This window comes from Juglans regia, chromosome 1 (assembly GCF_001411555.2).
Source record: "Juglans regia cultivar Chandler chromosome 1, Walnut 2.0, whole genome shotgun sequence".
Classification (NCBI taxonomy): domain Eukaryota; kingdom Viridiplantae; phylum Streptophyta; class Magnoliopsida; order Fagales; family Juglandaceae; genus Juglans; species Juglans regia.
The window spans coordinates 1049209-1074242 of NC_049901.1; the positions used below are offsets into that span (position 1 = coordinate 1049209).

General features: G+C 36.7%; 2 protein-coding genes across 4 annotated transcripts; one reads left to right on the forward strand and one right to left on the reverse strand.

Annotated features, from left to right (window-relative positions):
• Window positions 1-2250: 2250 nt before the first annotated feature.
• On the forward strand, window positions 2251-12798 carry LOC109001326 (protein CROWDED NUCLEI 1-like). 2 transcript variants are annotated; one of them, XM_035688562.1, is made up of 8 exons: window positions 2251-2966; window positions 5631-5840; window positions 6884-7191; window positions 7377-7647; window positions 7717-7800; window positions 8370-10492; window positions 11818-11989; window positions 12172-12798. In XM_035688562.1, the coding sequence occupies exons 1-8, from the start codon at window positions 2712-2714 to the stop codon at window positions 12433-12435; spliced, it is 3687 nt and encodes a 1228-aa protein (XP_035544455.1). In that variant the 5' UTR covers window positions 2251-2711; the 3' UTR covers window positions 12436-12798. The 2 variants fall into 2 exon arrangements, with proteins under 2 accessions (XP_035544455.1, XP_018834113.1); XM_018978568.1 differs by having other exon boundaries at window positions 6938-7191.
• Window positions 12799-13336: 538 nt separating this feature from the next.
• LOC109001327 lies at window positions 13337-22690 on the reverse strand. Of its 2 annotated transcripts, none has more exons than XM_018978570.2 (9): window positions 22341-22690; window positions 20969-21636; window positions 20697-20778; window positions 20409-20484; window positions 19352-19432; window positions 17436-17572; window positions 16191-16443; window positions 14352-14415; window positions 13337-14229 (listed from the first exon to the last, which is right to left on the reverse strand). In XM_018978570.2, the coding sequence occupies exons 2-9, from the start codon at window positions 21582-21584 to the stop codon at window positions 13598-13600; spliced, it is 1941 nt and encodes a 646-aa protein (XP_018834115.1). In that variant the 5' UTR covers window positions 21585-21636; window positions 22341-22690; the 3' UTR covers window positions 13337-13597. The 2 variants fall into 2 exon arrangements, with proteins under 2 accessions (XP_018834115.1, XP_018834114.1); XM_018978569.2 differs by having other exon boundaries at window positions 20969-21641; window positions 22341-22689.
• Between the last annotated feature and the right edge of the window lie 2344 nt (window positions 22691-25034).

A 25034-nucleotide genomic window follows, 5' to 3' on the forward strand; every position in this document is an offset into this window, starting at 1 on the left:
CGCCCGCACGCAACACTTTTATACTTTACGTTATTCTTTTCGTGGCTTCCAAGTGTAGAAGCCCAACCCTTTTTGCCCTAATTAATATATCCCTTCACAATTAACTACCATTAATGCATGATTTTCTTTCTGCTAATAAAATGCTAAGACTAGCTACCTCCTTTAATTAATTTTCTCTGCCTGCCTGCCTCCCTTTATAATCAGACTACTACTACTACTATTACTCTTGTCCTGCAGCTTGCTCCACCCCCTTCCTCCGATCCAATTCTTTATCGTTGGCAACTATTATTTAGATGCGAACAAACTCACATCATTGAATCATGCAAGTGATTGAAAAAGATTAACCTATTCTAAATGAATAATGATATATACAAATTCAATATGTATAACCTTTTTATAATTAAAGATCTTTTATAAAAAAGTGTATTTACTATGAAAAAGTATAAAAAATTTACTAATTTTTTACCAAAAAAAAAAAAAATTATTACACAAATGTTATAAATTTTAGAGTTGTTTCTAATATTATGATCTTAAATACATCTTAATTGGTCAAAATCAAGGTGTCACCGTCCTCCCCCGGACCCAAAAGAAAAAGTACATAACAGGTGTTAGTGTTACCGTTGTACCTGTCAAAATTCGGGGCCCATTTAACCATATGTTAAATATTACCTATATATACTTGGAGCAAGATAAAAACAAAAAAAAAAAAACCCTTTTTAAGATTTAACCAATCACGTTAAAGATTTTTGTTTTTACAAATGAGATGTAATAAATTAAAATTAAAATTATAAATAAAATAAAATATTATTATAATATATATTTTTAATATTATTTTTATTTTAAAATTTTAAAATTTTAAAAAATTAAATTTTTTATTTTATTTTATTTCATATGAGTATTAAAAAAAATATAATAAAAAATAAAATAAAATAAATTGATACCAGTTTTGTGAAGTGAACGAGTCATGTAAAGTTAGAAACTCAACCAAAATTCGCTCCTTCATGCTTTCTCGCTTTCTTCCACAGAAAGAAAGAAAAATTCTCACTTTTGTCGTGTGTGTGTGATAATAATGATGTGAAAGAGGGCACGTGGGGTTGGCGGTACAAAAGATGCTTACCCCTCGCATTTCCATCCATACCCTTTATCCTTATAGCGCACTGAATTCATTAATTTTATCTTTAAAATGTGATAAAAAAAAAATATATTTTTCATAAATTTAAAATTTTCTATCCATAACTTTATATTAGGTTTATTAAAATAATAATATAATTTTTTTTAATAATAATATTTTTAATTTATTTTTTCATATTTTATAATTACATTAACTATATATTAATTAATCATTTAATTTAATACTTAAATTATTATTTTTCAACTTAAATATATTATGACTTAAAATTAAAAAATAATAATTTAAATAAATAAAATAATGGTTATAAAGAATGAATAGTAAATCTACAAATTTAAAAATGAATTGAAATATATTGTATCTCAAAGTTTTAGATTTTAGTATTTGATGAATTCAATATAATGATTTTAAACATAAATTTATCAAATTTAAGAGATTGAACTCATTTGATGAATCCAATACCAATACTCTTATAACTTGGGCAAAATCTCAATTCCCAACTTTCCAAAAAATTACACCGTGCATTTTTCCATCCATCCATCCACATCCATGTATTATTATTAGATCAATACAATACATGATAATCTTGATCTAAAAAAAATACTATACATATTTTATTTTTACTTTATTGTATAAGATATAATATATTTATTATAATTTAATAATTATTTATTTTTTTAAAAATAAATATAAAAATTGATAGACAAAATCGACTCGTAGAATAAAGAAAAAATGTTAGTATCATATATAAATTTTTTTTATTATTATTCTATTCTCTCCCTCTCCCGTACACCGCATAAAGGACCACTCTCCCACAACGGACCAACCTTATCCAAAGACATGGAATCTTGGAGTGGCTCCACCAACCATGGGCATTTTCGTAATCCCAAATAATACACCCACGTTCCATAATTCCATTCATCGCAATCCCAAAAGTACCCATACCTGAAGCGTGCACACCACTACTGCAAAATTAATGGGTAGTACCGTAATTTCATTCCCACATAATATTACTAATAATAAAATCTCAAAAAAAAAAAAGAAAAAGAAAAAAGGGGAAAAGAACGTGAGCGACCTGCGACTCTGCGTTGCAAAGCGCACACACTCGTTCAATCTCACACAAACGGAAAAAAAAAAAAAAAGAAAAAAGAAAAAGGGTAAGGTGTTCCGCTTCGAGACGTTATCGGATTCCAAATCCCGATTTCGCCGGACTTTTGGGGCTCCGTTCACGTCCGCACTAGGGTTACTGTTATTAGAGCCTGCGCACACGGGGAAAATTCCTCAATCCCCCTCCCCCAACACACAGACAGACTGAGACTGACATAGAGATAGTCAGTTACGGCCAGCGAGCGAACGACTTCATTTCCGAAAAGACGTCGTATTCACTACTTCAAGAAAGAATTCCGATCGTGCCCAAGTTACGGGGAATTTTCGAAGAAGTTAGATAAATTTTAAGTCTTGGTTTCCGAAGACGTTAAGGGGTCTGTCTGATTCGGTGAGGGCTCGGTGTGCTTATGAAGTTGAACAATTCACGATCTGCGATTCCGTTCTTTACTGAGGCCCAGTTTTCTAGAGTTTCATCATGTTTACCACCCCGCAAAAGTTATGGCCCGGCTGGTCTCTTACGCCCAGAACTGCTGGCCATAAGACTGCTACTGGCTCCACGCTGAATCAGGATTCCGGAGAAGCCACCGCTGGAAAGGGAAAGAACGCAGCTGCTCTTGTCGAAGTCTCTGCCGCGCCTAATTCGTGCTTGGTAGGAGAAAATGGTGGCTTCTTCGAGGCGTCCGGGGACCCGAATTCGCTGGTGGAGAAGGTTTCGAAGCTTGAAAACGAGGTTCCTGGTTTATAATTCGCTTATAAACACTTGATTTTTTTTCGTTGGTATTTTGTATGTTGATTTGTTTTACAATTTGGGGTTGTTTTTTTGAATCTCTCTCTCTTTCTTTCTCACTTTCTTTTAACATTGGTATTTATATGGGGTTTTATTGCTTTCGAATTTCCATTAAATGGGACGAAGAAAAAGCATCACCATCCTTTATAAACAAAAAAAAAAAAGGCATTACCGTCCGCTCTTTTCCCACATTTGACGATATTTTTAAACTCTTTTCAACTCGATATTGGAGTTGGTTGGTAATTTTAGATAGAAAAGGCAACTTCTTCAGTTAGTTGGCATGTTGTTACACTTCTTTGATCGGGTAATTCAAGAAATGTTGCACTTTAATACTAGGGTAATCTGCCTGCCCCGGCTATATTTTTCTCTGTTCATTTTTTGGTACATGCACCAAGGATATGGATTTGAGATTACAGAAGCCTACTAAAGGTTTTTTGGGGGGTGGGGGACAAATGGAAGCTGTGACTGTTACACAGCATCGAGAAAAACTAGGAAATGGTACTGTATTTGCCTTTACAAGATTAAATTTAAGTAATAAAGAAGTTTCCCATTCCTGTGTACATGGGCGTTGCCTAGTTTCATTCAATCAATAAAATTTCTTACTTATCCTGAAAAAAAAGAAGTCTCCCATGAAGAATTATGTTATCCATACACAAGGTTTAGTAATAAGCCTCTCCTCGGTCATGCATGTTTAGGTGTTTGCACGTTTTCGCTTTACTGCATTTGTTCCGAATCCCACATTGTGTACATTTTATATTATTTTGGGTCCTAAAACATGCTTTCATCATGTCTTATGTGTTCTTTAAACCAGAAATAATGAGTTCACAATCTGTATGTCTGAAGATTTGGACATGTAATCCACCATTCTCCCGAAGTCATTAAGTTGCGTGGTGGTCAAGAGATGTTTTGCACCAAACAAGTAATTGCTCATTTTTTTCCTCATGCTGTCACCAACTTTAATGTTTTAGGGTACGACATCAAATATATTTACCATATTAATGAAAAGTTTTAAATCTGATGAAATTTACAAGAATTAATAGAGCCAACACTAATTTAATTGAGATTAAACGACTTGTAAAAAAATCTAATTGAGATTAAAGTTTAGTCCATTTGAGTGGTAGCAATTCACTTATAAAAAATTATACAAGTTGGGTTTCCATCTCCTTTAAAGAATTATGCATCGCGACAAGCTGGTTCTGAGGTGTGATTTTCAAACCACTTACATCATTCCCCTCACTATGAACCCCCGAATCATGATCAGTCTTTAGAGTTGCCACATATGATCGTCTCGCCACCGTGGATGTACTTGGGTTTTTATGATTCACCTCTAAGTTGATGTTCTCATTCTTCTTTTGGTTTTCCTTCTTTGACCCATCAACAAAAAGCATATCTGCTTCTCTGCGTAAGTCCACAGCAAATTTCTCCCAACCCAGACCTTCATATCCTTCAGGAATGACTACAACACTCCACCGGCCTCCTCCACCATATTCGGTGACAGTTAGAAACCTACCATGCTTGTTGGAGCATCTTTGAGCCATGAATGTTCTGCTGCCTTCGCGCAAGTGTTTTGCGAAATCCAAAATTTTCCCCGCTTGTAATACTGCTTCCATCATAGCCATCAACCATTCTAGACCATTGCGACCCATCACTACAAATCTCCACGCCCTTCTGCTCCTCTCTACAATTTTTAATGACGATCTCCATGATTCTAGCGAAAGCTCAAAAGCCTTCGATTCCACCCAATAGCGCACCAGTTGACCCATACTGATCAACCCTTCGACTTTAGATGCAAGGGCATCCCACGCTGAAATGCATCATTCTGTCGAGTAAAAGCAGTGCGCGAAGGTGGCTGGAGTCATTAGGTTGGGAAAACATAGCCCAAAGGCGTACTAGGTTGGTAAAAACAGAACCTCTTAACTGAGCAAATGAAAACTTCCAATCGCCGGAGGATGACCAGCTTCAGAGACCCCACAATGAGGTCGTTGGAGTCCATCGAACACGTTTGTAACGATGGCTAATGCAAAGGCTCAGGTCACGCGAAGTAATGGGGGAAGTAACGAAAAAACAGCAGAATACTCCCAGTCGCCGGCAAAGAACCGACGTTGGATGCCTCACAACGGACTCGCTGAAGTCCGTCGTCCAAGTCTGTGGTGGTGTTGAAAGTGCACGGCGATAGTACGACACCTTTGACAAAGATGAAGTGAAAGAGCCAATTTGCCGGCAAGGACCGACGCGGGACGGCCCTCAACGAAGACGCGGGGGCTCGCCGGCCTCGACTGTGATGGAGGAGAGATATCACACTCCGATTGTTGATGGGTGAGGGGTGGTGGCGGGTTGGTTGAGTTAGGGTTTCTTGCTTCACTGTTCACCCATGGCCCTCAGAAAAAAAGAAAAAAAAATTACAGAAAAAAAAATCTGTAATTTTTTTATTGTTTTATGTTATCTGCACTGTTTTATGCCGTTCAATCTTTTACTTTATAAAAAAATTGTTAGCTGTACTGCTTTCCATTATACTTATAAAAGAAAAGTTGTACTATTTTGCTTTCTTCACTTGTTTTAATAAATATAACGCTTTACTGCTTAACTTATTTGCTGATGTGTGGCCAGCTTTTTGACTACCAATACAATATGGGGCTTCTCTTGATTGAGAAAAAGGAGTGGACTTCTAAGTATGAAGAACTCAGGCAAGCATTAGCAGAAGCAAAAGATGCCCTCAAACAAGAACAAACGGTCCATTTAACTGCAATATCTGAAGTTGAGAAGCGGGAGGAGAATTTGAGAAAAGCCTTGGGTGTTGAGAAGGAGTGTGTGCTTGATGTATGTTCCTTGCTCCTGATACACCCATACATAGATGTTTATTATTGGGCAGAAATGTCATATACTGGTACTGATTAAAACTAAATAATTAGAAGAAATACATATATTTCAAGGGATAACATATTTTGTTTTTTTTTTTGATAAGTAATCAAAGATATTGTATTCATAGAACTAGGCAAGGCCCAGGTACACAGGAAGTATACATGAAAAAACGCCTAGCTAGAGGTTACAATAGAAAGGAGAAGATCATGGACACTGGATCCGTTACAAACTATAGCCCCCGCCCATAGAAATGATAACATATTTTGTTAATCTAATTTAGTTCATCTTAGTACCCGTTAGGTTGCAGCCTAGTTGTCATGGTGGAGGCTTGGGATGAGTTGTAGATGCAAACATCCTAGATTTGATTCTGTACTAGGAGTTTCTGTAGATTACCTGATACACAGTCTTGCAAGCGAGGTGGTGTATTTGGGGTGTACTTCCCAGTGGTGGTCTGAAAGGCGCTGCCTTGTTGGAATTGGACCCCACCTTGGTGGTGTTCCATCATCCATGTCATAAAAACAAATTCATATCACCACCTACCCAAGCCCCTCTTTGAAAAGAAAAAATCATCTCTAGAGTATGCCTCAGCTCTCTCTCTCTCTCTCTCACTCACACACACACACACACACAAAATCTGTCTGCAATACACAATATAAAAGAAACAAAGGGAGCTCTATTGGCTAAAAGCTCAGTAATGATTGTAGAGATGATTCTTATATTCTAAGTTGAATTGCTCTTATTATGAGAAGCAATATGTATTATCTGTCAGGTTTTTTAGTCGCAGATTATACATGTGTAAAAATGAGTAAATTCTTCTTATTCAGTGAGCTCATCTCTTAACATCAAGTTTTGTGCCAATGATTGCGCTGTATTCCATTTGATGTATTTTTTTTGTTGACAAAATAACAATACTTATTCATGAACCTAGCTTATCTTTTAGAATGCTAAGTTTGATCATTTACATTATTGGTCATTGATGGAATTTGATATCACTATTGTAGAAACAAAAAGTGCAGGTGATGCTTGCTCATATGTGGAGAATGTTGGTTTTGCAGCTTGAGAAGGCTTTGCGTGAAATGCGCTCAGAAAATGCAGCAATCAAGTTTACTGCTGATTCTAAGTTGGCTGAGGCAACTGCTTTAGTCACTAGCATTGAGGAGAAATCTTTGGAGGTAGAGGTGAAATTGCGTGCTGGTGATGCCAAGCTTGCTGAGGTGAGCAGAAAAAGTGCAGAAATTGAGAGAAAATCACAGGACTTGGAGGCTCAAGAAGCTGCACTTCAAAGGGACCGCTTATCCTTCATTTCTGAGTAAGCTTAACTCTTCTGACCTTTGCTATATCCATATTCTTGCTCTTGAATCTATCTGCTACTGAGTGTTGTACAGTTTTTTTTTTTTTTTTTTTTTTTAAAAAGTTTTTACAGTTAATTAGTGAGGGCAATTTTACATAGTTCGTTTTTTGTTCTCATTTAATTAAGTTGTTTGTACTTCTCAGGCGAGAGTCCTATGATTCTACTTTATCCAAGCAAAGAGAGGACATGCGAGAATGGGAAAGAAAATTGCAGGAGGGAGAAGAGAGGCTGGCCAAGGGTCAAAGAATTATTAACCAAAGAGAGGAGAGGGCAAATGAGAACGATAGGATTTTCAAGCAGCAAGAAAAGGACCTTGAAGAGGAACAGAAGAGGATTGATGCAACCAACATTAGCTTGAAAAGGAAAGAAGATGACATAAACAGCAGGCTTTCACATTTAACATTGAGAGAGCAGGCAAGTATTTCTCTGTGCTGATTGGTTGCTAGATCTGTTGAATTATGTATTAATATATAATTTTAGCAGGAATTTGATGCCATGAGGACAAACTTGGAGATGAAAGAGAAAGAGCTACTTGCATTAGAAGAAAAGCTCGATGCTAGAGAAAGAGTAAGTTCTTACACCATGTTCTTTTAAGTGGAATACTTTTTAAGAAGCATTCAGTACTGATGTATTTTGTTGGTCATCTGACCAACCAAAGTTAGTGCACACAATGTGCATCTGTCATCTTGCTAGCATGTGCTTTATCATTTTATATTTCATCTAGTGTGTGTTGGCTGCAGTAGAATTAGTAATTTTGGAGTGAATGAGATCCCATATTGTCTGGGAAGGAGAATTGCTTGGTGTGTATAATAATCCCAAGGGGTTCTAATTGTAGTCTTCACTACTCTTGGAATATAGGCACTAATGTGGCATGGGTTTTCCTTGAGTCATTACAAGTTCTCTATTTTGGCACTTACTAAAAGGAAAACTCTTAAAAGAAGGTCTGCATGCCAGCATAAGGAAGTTGGTCTTTCTCTATTTTGGCACTTACTAAAAGGAAAACTCTTAAAAGAAGGTCTGCATGCCAGCATAAGGAAGTTGGTCTTGCTGTGTCAGATTGGAACATCATTAGCTATCATATAAAATTATGCTTCTGACATTTCTTTTCATTGGTTTGTTTTGCGAAACGTCCACAGACTGAGATTCAGAAGCTTCTTGATGACCACAATGCCACTCTGGATGCGAAGAAGCTTGATTTCGAGTTGGAAATTGATCAAAAGAGGAAATCACTGGATGATGAGTTAAATAACAAGGTGGTTGAAGTGGAGAAGAGGGAAGCTGAAGTTAATCACATGGAGCAGAAAGTTGCAAAAAGAGAGCAGGCATTGGAAAAGAGATGGGAGAAGCTTAGGGAGAAAGAGAAGGACCATGAGTCCAAGCTGAAAGATCTGAAGGTAAGGGAGAAGTCCATCAGATCTGAGGAGAAGAGTTTGGAGAATGAGAAGAAACAAGTGCTTGCTGATAAAGAGGTTGTGCTTTGTCTCAAGGCTGAAGTTGAGAAGACAAGGGCTGATAATGATGTAGAGCTATTGAAGATACATGAAGAGCAGCATCGGCTTCAAGTGAGTGAAGAAGAGAGATCAGAATATGTTCGCTTGCAATCAGAACTAAAACAGGAGATAGATGATTACAGGCTTCAGAAAAAACTGCTTCTGAAGGATGCTGAAGATTTAAAGTTGCAAAAGGAGACATTTGAGAGAGAATGGGATGAGCTGGATGTGAAACGAGCTGAGATTGAGAAAGAGATGAGAAAAGTGACTGAACAGAGGGAAGAAGTAGAAAAAATGAAACACTCTGAAGAAGAATGGTTAAAAAATGAGAAGTTGGCGACACAGGAGTACGTACAAAGGGAACTGGAAGATCTTAAAGTGGCCAAAGAGTCTTTTGCTGCTCAAATGGAGCATGAGAAGTTAGCAATTGCTGAAAGAGCTGAAAGTGATAGAAGCCAAATGCTTCATGATCTTGAGCTACGGAAGAGAGAACTTGAGACTGATATGCAGAATCAGCTAGAGGACAAAGAGAAAGAATTGCGGGAGAGGGAGAAGCTATTTCAAGAAGAAAAAGAGAGACAATTAGACAATGCTAATTACTTGAGAGAGGTAGCTAGGAGAGAAATGGAAGGAATTACACTTGAGAGAGTTAAAATAGATAAAGAAAGACAAGAAGCTGATGAAAACAGAAAGCATCTTGAAAGGCACCAAGTGGAAATGCGAAAGGACATTGATGAGCTTGCTGATCTTAGCAGGAAGTTGAAAGATCAGCGTGAACAATTTGTTAAGGAGAGACAACGCTTCATTTCATTTATTGAAAAACTCAGGAGTTGTCAGAGCTGTGGTCAAATCATCTCTGAGTTTGAGCTGTCTGACTTACAATTTTTAGAGGAAACTGAGAATGCAGAGGTTTTTTCTCTGCCAAGACTGGCTAATATTCATGTGAAGGAAGGTGGCCATGGAAATGTGGCTGCTTCTGAGATGCAAAACAATGAGTTATCTCCAGTTGCAGGTGTCTCAAGATCTCCAGTTTCTGGTGGAACTGTATCTTGGCTACGCAAATGCACCACCAAGATTTTTAATTTTTCCCCAAGCAAAAAGATTGAGCCTGCTGCTGTTCAGAGTTTGATAGAGGCAGCGCCTTTGTCTTACCAGCATGTAGATATGGAAGAACCATCCAAGAGAGTATCTAACCCTGCAGATGATGCAGAGCTATCTCTTGGTGTTGGGACTGATTCTCTTGACATCCAGAGGATCCAATCTGACAACAGCATAAGAGAGGCAGAAGCTGGCCAAGATTTATCAGCTGATGATCAAAGCAACATCAATAATAAGGCAACAGAAGCTACGGAAGATTCCCAGCCATCTGACTTGAATGGAGGTCAGCGCAAACTTCGCAAAAGAGGGAGGCCTAGAGTTTATAGGACACGTTCTGTGAAGGCCGTTGTCAGTGATGCTAAGGCTATACTTGGAGAAGCTTTAGAACCAAATGAGAGTGATTATCCAAATGGGAATGCGGAGGATTCTGGCTATGATAATGCTGAAAGCCATGGTGATTCTGCTCTTGCAAGTAACAGACTACCAAGAAATGCCAGGAAGCGGAATCGTGCTCAAACATCTCAAATCATGGGGGATGAGCATGATGGAGAAGATAGTGGAGGTCATTCTGGTAGCATTGTGGCAGGCCAGCACAGGAAAAGGAGACAGAAAATTCCTCCACCTGTGCAAGCTCCAGGTGAAAATCGATACAATCTCCGGAGACCCAAAACGTAAGTTCTATAATTATAACACTTATCAAGTAATGTGATACCAATCAACCTTAAGAAAAAGTGGTTATACGGTTGCATTCTAATGGGTAGACTTCATCTTCTGTGCATTTGAAGGCAGTGAGAAATTTTATTGATAGAATTGAAAATAGGCGTAGCCCTAGTACAAGTAGATTGTTTTTAGTCTTCTGTGTATTGATTATTATTATTATTGTTATTATTATTTTATAGTTAATAAGAGATTTTATTCCAAGTAAATAGGCATAGCCCAAGTATACAGGAAGTATACAAGTGAGTACACCTAAATACAAGCTAAAGCAAAAACAGTACTAAAAGAAAACGTGACAAATGTTCCCATCCCTTACAAGATTCTTCACCCAAAAACTAAAAGTGGCAAAGAAAAAATCCCTAAACTCCCCCATAGAACGTTCACAATCTTCAAAACACCCCCCATTTCTTTCAAGCCATAAGCACCAAAACAAACATAAGGGAATCATCCTCCACACTGCTGCACTGCCTCTACATCCCACTGAACCTTGCCAGCAAGACCAAAAATCCACCACATGCATAGGCATCACCCAAGCAATGCCTACCCTTGCTAAAATCTCATTCCACAAAATTGTCGCCACCTCACAGTGAAGAAAAATATGGTTAACAGATTCCCCCCATCCTTCTTACACATAAAACACCAATCAACCACAAAAAACCTCTTCCTCAAATTATCCGTGGTTAATATTTTCCCAAGAGACACCAACTAACAGAAAAAAGCAACCTTACTAGGCACCTTTGCCCTCCAAATACATTTCCAGTGATAGTCTTTAACAAATTCACCATCCTTCTGTGTATTGATTATTGAACATACAGCTTCATTTTAATTTTGCAAAATGATGTCTCTTGCCTCATCCATCCCCACCCACAATTTCCTCCTCCCAATTCAAATAAGAAGGAAAATAGAGAAAATAAGAGTACTCTGGGGGATTTGAGGATGTAGACCATCTAGGTGGTGTGCTTAGTTAAAGTTAGAGAAAACAGAGCAGAGCAGAGTAGAAAATATATCACACTCCAATTAATTTTTTTTTATACGTATATCACTCCAATTAATTGATTCAGGAAGATGCCTTGTCCATCTGTGGTGTTTAGAGAAATATAGGGGAGAGGGGGAAGAGAAGAGAAGATATTAGTCCAATTAATTGTTGTAGGAAGAGCCTTTATTCATCTGTGGTGGCTAGCTTAACAGGCCACCATTTCATTGTTTTATAGCAAGGTCTGTTAAGTTTTCTGAGGCGTTTTAAGCAATTGACTTCTAACTTTTCAATGATGGTTTTCAGTGGAGTTACTGTCACCTCTACCAGAGGCAGTCCTGACCTTAGCAAAGAAAACAAGGTAGAAGATACTGATGGTGTTAGAGTGATGGGGGAGGAAATTCTTCTCTCTAATGCTGCTCCTGCACATTCAATTGGAGCTGCTAGTGAGAATGGCGGAAGCACCCACTTTGTTCAGGTAAGGGATTTTGGTTTCTTCTAAATCTCAGTAGTCATTTTATTGCCCTAGTTAACATAATAGAGTCTTCCTTCTTGTAAGTGACCATGGGACACCCATGTGAGTGGTGGTGCCATTTCTACTGGCTTTCAAAAGTGTCTGAATTGTTTTTTCTGATTTCACATCTCTACTTTGTGCGACAGTCTGGGAGAAATGCAGACTCTCAGGTTGACAATGCTGATACAACAAAAAACTTGGTTGAGAACACAGCTGTAAGTGAAGAGGTGAATGAGATACTGGAAGGGGCAGGGGAGTACTGTGATGGAGATGAGTACAGGAGTGAATCCCATCGTGAAGATGCTGCCGGGGTTGATAGTGTTGATGGGGGCGATGACTATGAGGAAGAGCCTGAACATCCTGGTGAAGTGTCAATAGGAAAGAAGCTCTGGACTTTCTTTACAACATAAGGATGCCGGATCCTGTTTGCCATATGGTGGGCTTTGAATGGATCTGGACCTAAACTACTCGCTTAGATTGCTGTTAGAAGTTTCCTGACGTGTAGTAATGTGTATTAACAATTTAAATGTAGCTAGAAGATCGCAAGTATTCAGGTTGGGGATTGAGTTTTGCTCTGCCCTCTCTATTTCTCTTTTTAGGATTTAGAAAATAGGGGGCATTCTATTTTTTAATGACAATCCTAGATATTTTGATGTAGTAGTAACCCAGTGCATATTTAACACTGGACACTCGGCTTCCACCCTTCCAATTGTTTGTATCAAATGTTTGTATCCCTACTGGAATGAATGATTGTTTGACCCCTGTGACCCGAATTTCCTCTCTCTCTCTCTCTGAAGTTATGGTCTAGAGAAAAAAAAAAAAAAAATTGGTTGTGGTATGCACGTAACGTATTGAATGTTGAGGTTTGAGTGAGGACAATATAAATGTAATCTAGATGCTTATGCATCAGGGGAAGCTCATAAGGTAAATGAGGAGATACAAGCCGCCCAAGAGGCTTATAATTTTGACCTGAAGTTGTAGTGGACATTGTTATCTTAAATAGTATATAATTGGTTGAGTGCTAACTGCTAAATAATAACAAGTGCATGTGCTTGAGTGAGCTAATGTTGCTTAGTTACTCTACCACGTCACATTCAAGAGCATTTTTTGGAGCCTCCAGACGACATGCAACGCAGAAAATCTCTCATCGGGTGTGAGACACTTTCGTGACTCGTATTGTCTAGTAGGTAAGAACACGAGTAACTGTAGATATATATTCATTCCAGTCCTACACGTCGTACTTGTGAGCTCTTGAGCGATAAAGAGCACCAAAGAAGCAAGCAGTGCTGTATAAAGTAGAAAAATCCCAAGGAAGAGAAACAAGGATTTATGGATATCCCAAACAAATTCCAGTTCCATAGATATCCCAAACCCATCAAATAAGCATTTTAACATCTTGACCACAAAGGACCGCTATGTTCAAACTGAAAACAAATGGACATATCTAAAAATTGGAGAATCACATACTACTACACCGTAACAAAGATCCATCTAAATTTTGTACACTCACTCCCCTGCTATGTATGTCAGGGAAAGTTCACAAATTGCCTCTACAATTCAATCAATTTAGTTTTACCTTCTACTGCGATGGTAATGCCTGTTTTGTGTATCCTTACTATGAGGTGAAAACTCCCGGCCGTAGTCATTCCTGCTTTCATCAGTCCAATTTTCATATCTGCCTGAGCCATAATCGTGTCGTAAAGAATCATAATTTACGGGACCATCAAAAAAAGGGCTGCGTCTATCTCTGTTTGAAAGGGACCTTCCAAAGCTAGGGCTTCTAGGTCTCGGCATGTTACTTCTTGGACTCTGAGAATCATGACTAGAATCATAACCAACATACCTCGGATGAAAACTAGACAGAGAGGGGCTAAGTCCTGGTTCACAGCCAGGAGGCCCATCATCTCCAAGATCCCTGGACCACCTTTGCTCGCGATGATGACCTCTGCTGACCGGTTCTGAATAATGGCTTAATCTGCGGTGCAATCTGTTCCTGGAAAAATCTGAACTTGATGGCCCAGCTGCCCAAAGTCTTTCATCAGCATTTTCTGGAATTGGGGCATTTAATCCAGGAAACTTGACCGTCATTTTCCTCTGTGGTTCAGGGCAGTCTCTTTCAACAATTTCCCCATCTTCTTGTTCTTCCTTAATTTCCTCATCAGCATATATTGTAATCCCAGATGACTGATCCTCAATATCTGGATCTAAAAATTCCAGGATTTGTGTCACGAGTTGAAAAATGAAAAAAAAAATTATAATTGTTACAACTTTGAAACTGATGGTAAAACTGAAGAACACAAAAACTACACAATATATAATCAAATACCAAGGTATCCTGGTGGGTATCCTATTTCCCGCATTCTGTGAAGCCAAGGGGGTGGGTCGAGTTCCTACATACAAAAAAAAAAAAAAAAAACATAATAAAAGGACTTTAACATCCACCCCTCCCAACAAAAAAAAAAAAAAAAAAACCCAAACTCTACCATAACAAGCAAAGTCCCGTTTTTAGCAAGTATAATTGACAACTTCAACATCTCCACTATAAGAACAATACAGAAGAAGTGATCATGATGTGACAGTAAAGACCTACAAGCAAATTCAACCAAAAAGGAGAAGTGCCAGCATAGAATCTAATTACATACAGAACATTCAACATGACAAAATATTGTTAGAATATTATTTTTTAATATTATTATTATTTTGAGATTTGAAAAAGTTGAATTGTTTATTATATTTTATATTGGAATTTGAAAAAGTTGTAATGATGAGTTGAGATGAGTTTGGTAACCAAACTCACCCTGAAAGGACAAATCCGACAGTTATAGGTGGTAGCAAGCTCTAGATGATGCAATTCTAACAAAACCGATTTAGGTCCAGTGTACTAGGGTTGTGCTTATTAATAATTTTACTTAAATATATATATAAATGATTTTAACCCCAAGGGGTTGGCCCAAGTGGTGAAGGCCTTGGTCTTGGGGTATCACTCCCTTCAAGGTCCAAGGTTCAACACCTTATGGGTGCAAACAATCATTCGGGCCACACCCCCTGGTAAAAAGCCAGCGATTTAACTAGTTTCATGTGGGGAAACTTCCGAGGGTGAGGTGCACGAGACCGGGATTTACTCTGCAGGAGTGGGTCTAAAGGGTCCTGCCTTGGAGAGACTCCCCGACATAAATATATATATACATATATATATATATATATATATAAATGATTAGGTCCAAATTACAGAACTCATGAGGAGTTTACTTGAGCATGTAATCCTAAGAGCCCATTCAAGTGGTAAAAGAAATACACACTTGATCAGAAACAAATTTAAAGGATGTTAATTTTTTTTGGTAAGTAATTTAATGGATGTTAAACGAACATGAAGCTAAGGGGCATAAAGAAACTGAGTCAAGGTCCATCCAAATACATGATGTTCATAAAACACAAAGGAGAGGCTGCTTAAAATCAGAATGAAAAGGAGAAAGCATTCACACCTTAGTTTCTTAACACTCGGGGTTTAATTCGTTTTCACCTTTCAACTCTCTCAAGCACCATTTTCTTCAGCTAAACTGGAGTTCTTGGTTGTATATGGAAGTCAAGAGGAATAGTTACATGACTTCTGTACCGTGGTTAGTGGTAGCAGGATGGTGATTAAGGATTTCTTTTAATTTGACTTTTTCAAGCTAAGATATTTCACATCATCAAATTTAACTTATTTGGACGGCTGAGCTTGATACGAGTAAATGCAAGAGTTCATTAGTTGCATATAAAATATACAAACCTGCCAGACTCACCATACCTCTGACATATTACTTGTATGCTAATAGAAGTACCCTGGGATGTTTTTGAAGTGGAAAGCTCTGTTGATGGGTACCCTCAGTGAAATGACTAATTCAGCCAATCACTTGGGTCCTGACTAGATGAATGTTTTCTTTACCTGTTGGTTTTACTTATGTTGGGACATGAGAATGTACCTTATATATATGCCATCTTCCATGGTCATCAAACCAACCAATCGAGACCCAGTATCACAAATTTAGCAGTGAATTTAATTATAATACTTTTTTTGATCGTTTTTGTTTTAATTTACTTTGATTGGGAATTGAATTATAATACTTAATCCCAACAAGAAACATCTCAGCAAAGTATAAATAGACTTTCATAATGAGAAACATACCCCAAGGCCCAAAAGTTGCTGTGTTTCAACATCAAGAGTACCCGGCTTTAAACCATCATACTTTCCACCAGGAGTATTCTGATAATATCGAGTTGGATTGCGTGAACCGGCATTTTGATTGCGTTTAGACTTATGCTGTTTGCGAGCATTATTGACAGCAACATTGTCACGGGGCTTTGGGCATTCTTTCAAAGAATGATTATAAGATCCACAGTTGAAACAACGACTTGCATTATCAATTATCCCCAAGCCTCTACAATTTCGAAAAAGGAAAAGAAAAACAATCACAAGCTATTCTAACAAAACTAATATCACATACATGTTGAAGTGATCTTCTTTTCTTCTATCTTTACCCATGTTGAGAAGCAATTCTTCACTAAACATGAAAAAATCAGTCCCCCAATGTCAAGCAGGACCATGATTTATTAAAATGATAAAAATCCCATTTGTTTCATGGGTAAAAGTACAAGAAGATCATCCTCTTATAAGAATAATGTTCATAAGAAAAAATATAGATTTTTATTGGCTTATAGATAAACTAATTTGCATATTCTTGCATAGATGCAAGCCCTAGGTCATCCAATGTTTTTAGGTATCTTCACCCTTCGTCTTTATTGTTGTTATTGTTGGTGTTATAATTTTCTTTTTCGCTTTCCTGCTTTTCTTCCAAAGAGATCAAAGGCGTTAAACATGACAACCAAAAAAAAGGCTCTTACAAAAAACATAAAGGTAGGCTATTGCTCCAGATTTTTCCCGCCGACTCCAAACGCAATACAAATTGAACTAATTGTTTCATATAAATGCAGATATACCTCCACCACAAGGGAAACTGCAATACTACAACATTAACTTTATAGTGAAGAGAAGGAACACAAACATTTCAATATCAGAAAAAGTATATAAATAAACAAACGAGTTTGCAATTTTTGTGGTGTTGTAGATATTGCAGAGCCACAGTGGATGGTAATGGTTAATATCAGCAAAACCATGATTCTCACCGACCTTATTTCTAATCTTCCAAGGACCTCAAAATACATAATTAATTTGCATGTTCCAACCAGTCATAGCAGATTGTCACAATATTCAATTGTGAACTTAGCAGGTCAAGCCAAGAGTAAGCTTTAATCAACAAATAATTTTTATTTAATCGGTAAACAAAATTTTATTGATAACAAGAGTAGGCAAAAGCCCAAGTACATGGGACAGTTTCATCAACAAATAATAAAAGAAGTAACGAGGGCTTACTCCTCCACGTTATTTGAACCTTCAGCTGAAGTCAAACCTAATGCATATCCACGATCGTAAAGAGGCACAGAGTTACTATCCAAAGGAATGAACTCCTTGTTCTGTTGCTTCCTTGTTTGGTTGTCCATCCAGAAGGACTGCAAGTAAAAGATCGTATACATTAAACAAACAAACATTTTACCCATTTACTAGCTAACAAAATGTCATCCCCATCACGGTACAATAGTGAGAGCATCGGAAATCTCCTAAATTGGGTAAAAACATGGAGATGTCCCTAGTGTGAATTATTCTTCAATTACAACAGCCCAAGGATGGCCAGGGAACAAAGAGCCATGAAATTAAATAGTGAGATCAAACAACAGTTTTATATTTGATGGCCATGAAGCTATTTATCCAGGCAAGTCCTGATATTCTAATAAATCCTTAAGTTTTAATAATCATGTACTGAGATGGATAGGATATTATAATCGTAAGTTGTGAACCTGAACTACACCAAATATGAAAGCAGGAAGCAAATGTAACCTGATATTCTTTTATGTGCACCTATTACCCCAAAATCTGTGTGGTCTATAACATATATATCAAAGAGCCGTGTCAATGTCTCTGATATTACCAATAAATTACCCCTGAAGTTGGACTGCCAACTTCAAGTCCTGTTATAATTGTAAAATTATCGTCACTAACAATAACAGGCTTGTTCCTGAAGAAAATGTACACACCAACCATTATAATTCTCTGATGCCTAGACAATTAAATCTCACTTGTCCGAAAAAAGGAAAAAGTGAGTTTTTAAGGATCAGCATGGTTAGTCATTGAGGGAAGAGAAGCACTTTGCATTATTTGCAAGTATATCAATTAGTACATAAAAAGTGATGTTAGTAAAGACATATTACCCAAGATAATATCTCAAGGTGGATTAGGAGTCTGAAACCTCCTGTTGTTGTTTTTTTTTTTGATAAGTAAGAAGAAACCTGCTCTTGTTTAATCATGTACTCTTAGAGAAGTGGCTTTGGCGCTACAAAAATGAGAGAGAGGCCTTGTGAAGGGATGTAGTGGATGCTAAATATGCAAGCCAGTGGAGGTGAATGGTGTTCTTATGAAATCCAATATCCACAGGCGCTATTGAGTGGGATTATGAAAGACATAAGGTTGAGGGAAGTTTCCTAACCGTAATAGATTTGAGTTGGGAGATGGCACTGAGAATAGATTTTGGCTAATTTGTGGTGTGAAGATAGGAGTCTCAAGAAAGCCTTTTCTGAATAAGTACAATAATTTTTTTTGATAGGTAAAATAAGATTTTATTGATGAAGTTAATAGGCAAAGCCCAAGTACACAAAAAGTATATATAGATCAGGTAAATAGGCAAAGGCAAGGCACCGAATGCATACAAAGGCTAAGGAGGCTTCCCTTAGGGAAATGTAACATCTACCAGAGCAGCTCATGACTAGGAAATAGATGCCTTCACTGTAAGTTCTTTAATCTGTAATATTCCACCAGGTTGAGGGCAGAGAGAACACTGTTAAATGTGTAAGTCATCCTAGTATTACATAGAGGTGCACAGAGATACTTGAGGCTCATAAACAATATTCTCAGACGTGCTGCAAGTAGTTCATGCTATGATCTGTCTTAAAAAAACTTCATGTAGTTGCTATGAAGCTATGTACTTCTCTAAATTAGCAAACTTGAGGGGGAAAAATGAACCGGAAGTTCATTTTAGTTAAACCACTGTTTATATATTGTGGAATAGGTTAAAAAAACAGGCATTGGCATCAGTGCAATAAGCACTAACAGGCCCAAAACCAACTTCAACACCACCTCCAAAAAGCAGAAAGTTTCCTCACATGAAACGTCAAAACTAAAACTTCTGAGACAATCTGGATCTATGCAGGATTCAGAAACATAACCAGGAAACTCACCACAGCAGAGTTCTTCTCCACGCCAACATGTAGAGCAGGAAAGAACATTTCTTCACCAGATTCTAACACTTCATCAGGATCCTAAGAGATGCATAATTTCAGACTAGCTTTAATCAAAGTTTAGAACTTATTACAGCAAATGGAAAAAAAGGAAACACATTGATTGCATAATAGACAAAGGATCCAAATGAGGTTTACACAATAGATAAATAGGACGCTCTTACAAGATAAAAATATTTTTTTTATCGATAAACAAAATTTTATTGAGCATAAAATAGACAAAGGCCCGAGTATACGGGACATATACAAGAGCGTTCTTACAAGATTAAATTATTAAAGACACCTACCATAATGAACAAATAAATCACAGGTGAAGAATTACAAGATTCAAGTCAGAGACCTAAACCTCAAAAGGCACAGAAATGTTTTTTTTTTATAGGTAATCAAGAATTTTCTACATAAGAAAAGGAGGCATGGCCCAAGTACAAAAAGGCACAGAAATGTACTTAACCTAATCAATCAAAATAGACAAAAAGTGCTCTACCGTCCCCACTAATGGAGGATGTTACATTCCCAGAAGTTTGGACATCTGACAAAATCATTTTCTCTTATTCGATGGACCCAAGCATGAACTTGACCACCAGCTCCAAATCTTATAAGTTAGATGAGTTTATTACTTTTTATGACGATAAATCTCAGAGACGTGTAAACGCAACATGTCTTTTACCCGGTTAAACCCCAAACCCATGTAACACATCCCCACCACACAAATAAAGTAAATCGTTGGCTTTTTACCGATGGGATGTGGCTCCTTGAAATCTTTTGCACCTAAGGGTTCAAGCGTTAGACCTAGAGGGATCATACCACCAAGACCAAGGCCATTACCACTTGAGCTAACTCCTCCGTCATTCCAGATCATTTAGGGAATGAAAGGAGTGAATACATGCATCCTTAAGGGTAATAATTCAACTAGACTAGTAGAAAAGAACATACTACATAAATGAGAAGATAAATCAGAAACCAAAATTTCTAGTCTTTAGAGAAGAGTGGTCATTACTTGGGATGAAGAACCATGTTGAGCGTGCCATTGTGACCACTGCTGTAATAGTACCTCGAGCTTCTGTCTACTAGCCCTGAGAAAGTAAAAGTATCTATTACCTATAGAGTAACCGTAATTTCCTTAGGAAGAAATATTTATGTAAAATGTGATTTTCATCATGGGTCATTCTAAAAAAAAAAAATCTCCATTTTTTTTTTGGGTGTGCCCCTGTATAGTTTTAAATATATCAAAAGGCGAGTTAAAACTGCGTATTCTGTCCTGTGCAGAAAATTACTTCTAACCAACCTCGTTAAGGAATTATACATGACACGCACTGAAGGTAGCTGTTCATCAAATGTCATCCGGGCTCTCTTAACACCTGATATAGCTGGCATCTCAAATTATGGAGAACGTCCATGGATAGAAACTGATTTTCCATGGATGTAAAAGCTAATAGTGGTATTACTGTTATTTGAACTATTGCACTACAATAATCCAACGCCTTCGTTTTTAATTTGCTTAGTTACTACAGATTAAATGAGAAAAATCTTGGGAAGTTAAATCGTAAACAAGGATACAACTACCATCCATCTTGTGGCTTCCAACAGGACTTCCATCTCGAACGGCAAGGCAACCGTTCTCAGCATGCACTTTAGAGCTGAAGCTATTCAACTCCACAGTATCACCCAATTCACCACTCACTTGCATGACAGATGGATGGTCAATCAAATTAGTATCAAGGTTTCCTTCCAGCATACCATGGTGGTTTTCATGGTGAATGTCAACATCATTGAAACCCAGGTTCTCACTGTTAATCTTCATTTCTCTATCTGCAGAGTTACTGGGTTGAGCATCAGATAAACTAGGCCCATAACTAGTACAAACTCCATTGTTCTCAATGCCACAGCCAGAATCATGAGAAGGGGGGAGGCCAATGAAATCTTCTTTTTCCATATCTGAATGACAGTCAACAATATCCTTTTCAATGTTTGCTTCTGACACGAAATGACTTTCTTCATATCGAGAATCATCCTCATTTAAATGATTTTCGCTATATAGTTTGACTTCTTTATTCTCAGAATTTGTAGGGTGAAGATCAATTGGCTCATAGTTAGAATTGTGAAGTTCATTGTTCTCGCTTCCACAGTCATAGTCACTAGATGTAGGTAGGCCACTCAAATCCTCGATTTCCATGTTCAGTGAAGAAACTTCTGTTGGAGTGGGTCTAGCAAGCAAATCAAAGAAGCTATTCTGCAACAGAAAAATAATTATCAGTGAACAACAAAACAAAGTTCAACGTTCAAAGAAGAGATGCTAATGAAGAAAACTACATCAACAACAAATTTCACACACTCATACATGTAGAACCGTATGTATGTACGTATACATATGCACTTCCTTTCAGAATAATTCATCGTTCTTTTTTTATGTAAATAATCAGAATAAAAAGGAACCACGTACAAAACATGAGCTGCAAGTTTACATCCACACTAAAACATTAAAACTCATGCGAATTGTAATGACTGTGGTAGCCATCGGCCATGGATACAAGTAAAAAGGAAGAGCCAATCGAAGGAGAGAGGAAGAGTTGCTAGCATGCTAGCATTAGACAAAAGAAGAGGAAAGCGAAGGAGGACCGGCGGAAAATGAGGAGGCTGTAGAAATGAGGAAAGAAAATGATTAGGGTTAAAAGGAAGTTACGCCTGAAATTAATGGGACAAGGCAGGGAAAAAAACGAAACACACAAAATTGGACAAGTCTAACCTATTTCTTGGGACAAGAATCTCTCGGCTGTATTCTAAACAAAGAATTACAAACATAATGAACCGACCGAACTCAGAATACAACTTCCTGGCAACTATTCCCGAGTTTCTCAGCAGCCAAAAGGAGAGAATAAGAAATTTTTTAAGCCAAAAAAAAAAATTAGGGTTTTAGAGTTAGTGGTATTACCTCGAGCGAACAAATCTTTATTCAATTGGGAAGAGAATAGAGGTTACAACACAAGCAGAGTCAACGCTATGCCATGGATCTATGTATCTCAATCTGAGAGATTTCAGTAAAGAAGACGGAAGAAAGAGATTTCAGTAAAGAAGACGGCAGAAAATAAAGCTGAGCGTCTGAGAAAAGAGATATGATTGGCTGCGTCAAGGAAGAGAGGGTAGGGCTCTGTCGCGCCGTCGTGGGTTTGAAGGGGCTGTGTGGATCTTTTGAAATATCTTTCGAATTGCTTTGCGTAATTACGAGGGAATTGGCTTTGCAATTATGTTATCGGTGTCGCTTCCTTGATCCCGTTTGTGTGCTGTGTGACTGTGTCCACCGCGAGAATTTTGTTTGAAGTAATCACCGGAAAAATAATTTTGTCCATAGTAATAGTAATTTTATTAGTAAGATGATATAAGAATTTTATAATTAATAACGAAATCATTTGCAATTATCAGTAAAATGATTTGATTTGAAATATTTTATTAGATTTTAAAAAAATAAAAGAAAAATTGAATAAAATTATTATAAAATTATTTTGAATATTATTTTTATTATAAAATTTGAAAAGGTTGTATATTTTTTTATATTTTATTTAAAAATTTAAGAAAATTATAATAATTACGTAATGATTAGATAAAAGAGTTAAAATTAAAAAATTAAAAAATATTTTGTATTTTAATAATATTTAAAAAAAAAATTTTGATACAAGATGAGATGTTCTTACCTTTCAAACATGGTCTTGTAAATAAGTTTGCGTAAATATTTTAAAATAAATAAGTTCTATCATAAAAAAAAAAAATGTAAAAAAACACATAACTTTTTTTTTTATTTTTTATGAGTTCTATATTTTTACAAAAGGTTTCCACAAGGTTTGTAGTTTGCACATTAAAATCTATATTCAGCATTAGTCATTTTCTTTAGATTATCTTTCTCTTTTCTCTTGACAATTTTTATTTGAATTTAATTTTTTTATCAGTAAACAAAATTTTGTTGACTATAGGAATAGACAAAAGTCCCGGTATACATGACATATACAAGAGCATCACCTTAGCGTACTAGTTTAGTGACACAAAAAAATCATGGAAACTAATTTTATTGAAATCAATTACAACCGACCAATGAAGTAAAATATTAAAAAATAATTTTCTAAATTCTTTCATTGATTGCTCACGATCTTTGATACTTCAATCATTCATTTTCCTTCAAATGTACCACCATAAGCATATTAAAACCATCATATATATTACTACAATATGACAGTTATCATGAAGGCCGCCTTTCTAGGAACTTAAGATTGATCGTCCTTCTCGACATCACCTAAGTTAGTCTGATCCGAGCAAAGAAGTCATTCTATGGCAATTATTTGGATTTAATAGGTAATGTAGAGTAATTTCTTCGCTTAATATAAGCTAAAATTGTGTAGAAATATAAAATAGAGCATTACTTTCTCAAATCAATAAATGTATTTTGAACTAAAATAGACTCGCTTATAGTATAAACACCTAATTAAAAGCACCAACGTGATATTATTCTTGTTGCCAATTAATGTGGAATAGTCCACATGAATAGTATTGAATGCGTTGATGAGCAAATTTGTAAAAAATATTTTTCAAATAATAGATTTTGAAACTAGCTCATCTCATGATTTGTCATTAATGTGTGCATGTACATATACTGATATACACGGACGGTTGCGGAACTGCATGGTTGGAATTATGAAATATGATCAATTATCCAACTCTCTAATTCATTGAAGACAAGGCTTTCCTTCTCGTTCAGGTGGATTCAATTTCATTGAAAGCCGGTCTCTTTCTCACCGCCGCTTTCTCCAGCAGTGGTGTCACTGATGAGTGTGTGGAATATCGTCATTCTCTCTTTCATTACACCTTGAAAAGAGTAGCTCCTTGTTTTCCATCGATATAGTAGAAGCAGAGATTTTGAGAGCAATCCAGCCTTATCCCTGCCCAGATTGTATGTCGTTGAGAGCTTCCTGATCTTTTTGCCTTCCGATTCTCGTACGTACCATATCCCCCACTTTCAGCAACTACTTCATTGGCCACTGCCAGCTCCTCCTCTGTTGCTTTCTGCTTAAGCCCCATAATCATCCTATCAAAGACTTTCTTTTTGACCTGGAGGGAACGCTGAAAGATCCACAACTTCTATTGTGATCAGGATATTAAAGGCCGCAACACTAGTACATGGACTCTTAAGCTTTATTTTCTTCAAATTAATTAGCTTTTTTCCTTTTCTGAATCTTCAAATTAATATTAATTCAGTTTGTACTAGAGCAAGAGAAGCCTGCTTAATTCTCTCTCTCCAGTCTCAAGAAAATATTAATTGTACGTGCATGCTTCAGTACTACTCTATGTATAATTTCCAATATCGCAATACGAGGATTCAAAGCCCTTATTATATAGTTAATTATTAGGAATCAAAGCTGTTACTCGCTTTTCTAGAAAACTTCCAAGGTTTTGACCTTGATTTCTTCGTTTCTTTTTAAAGATGAGATAAGATATTCGTTTGTTTTTAAAGATGAGATAAGATATATAAGATGAGATTAAAATTAAAAAATTAAATAAAAAATTATTAGAATATATTTTTTAATATTATTTTTATTTTGAGATTTGAAAATTTTAAATTGTTTATTTTATTTTATGTGAG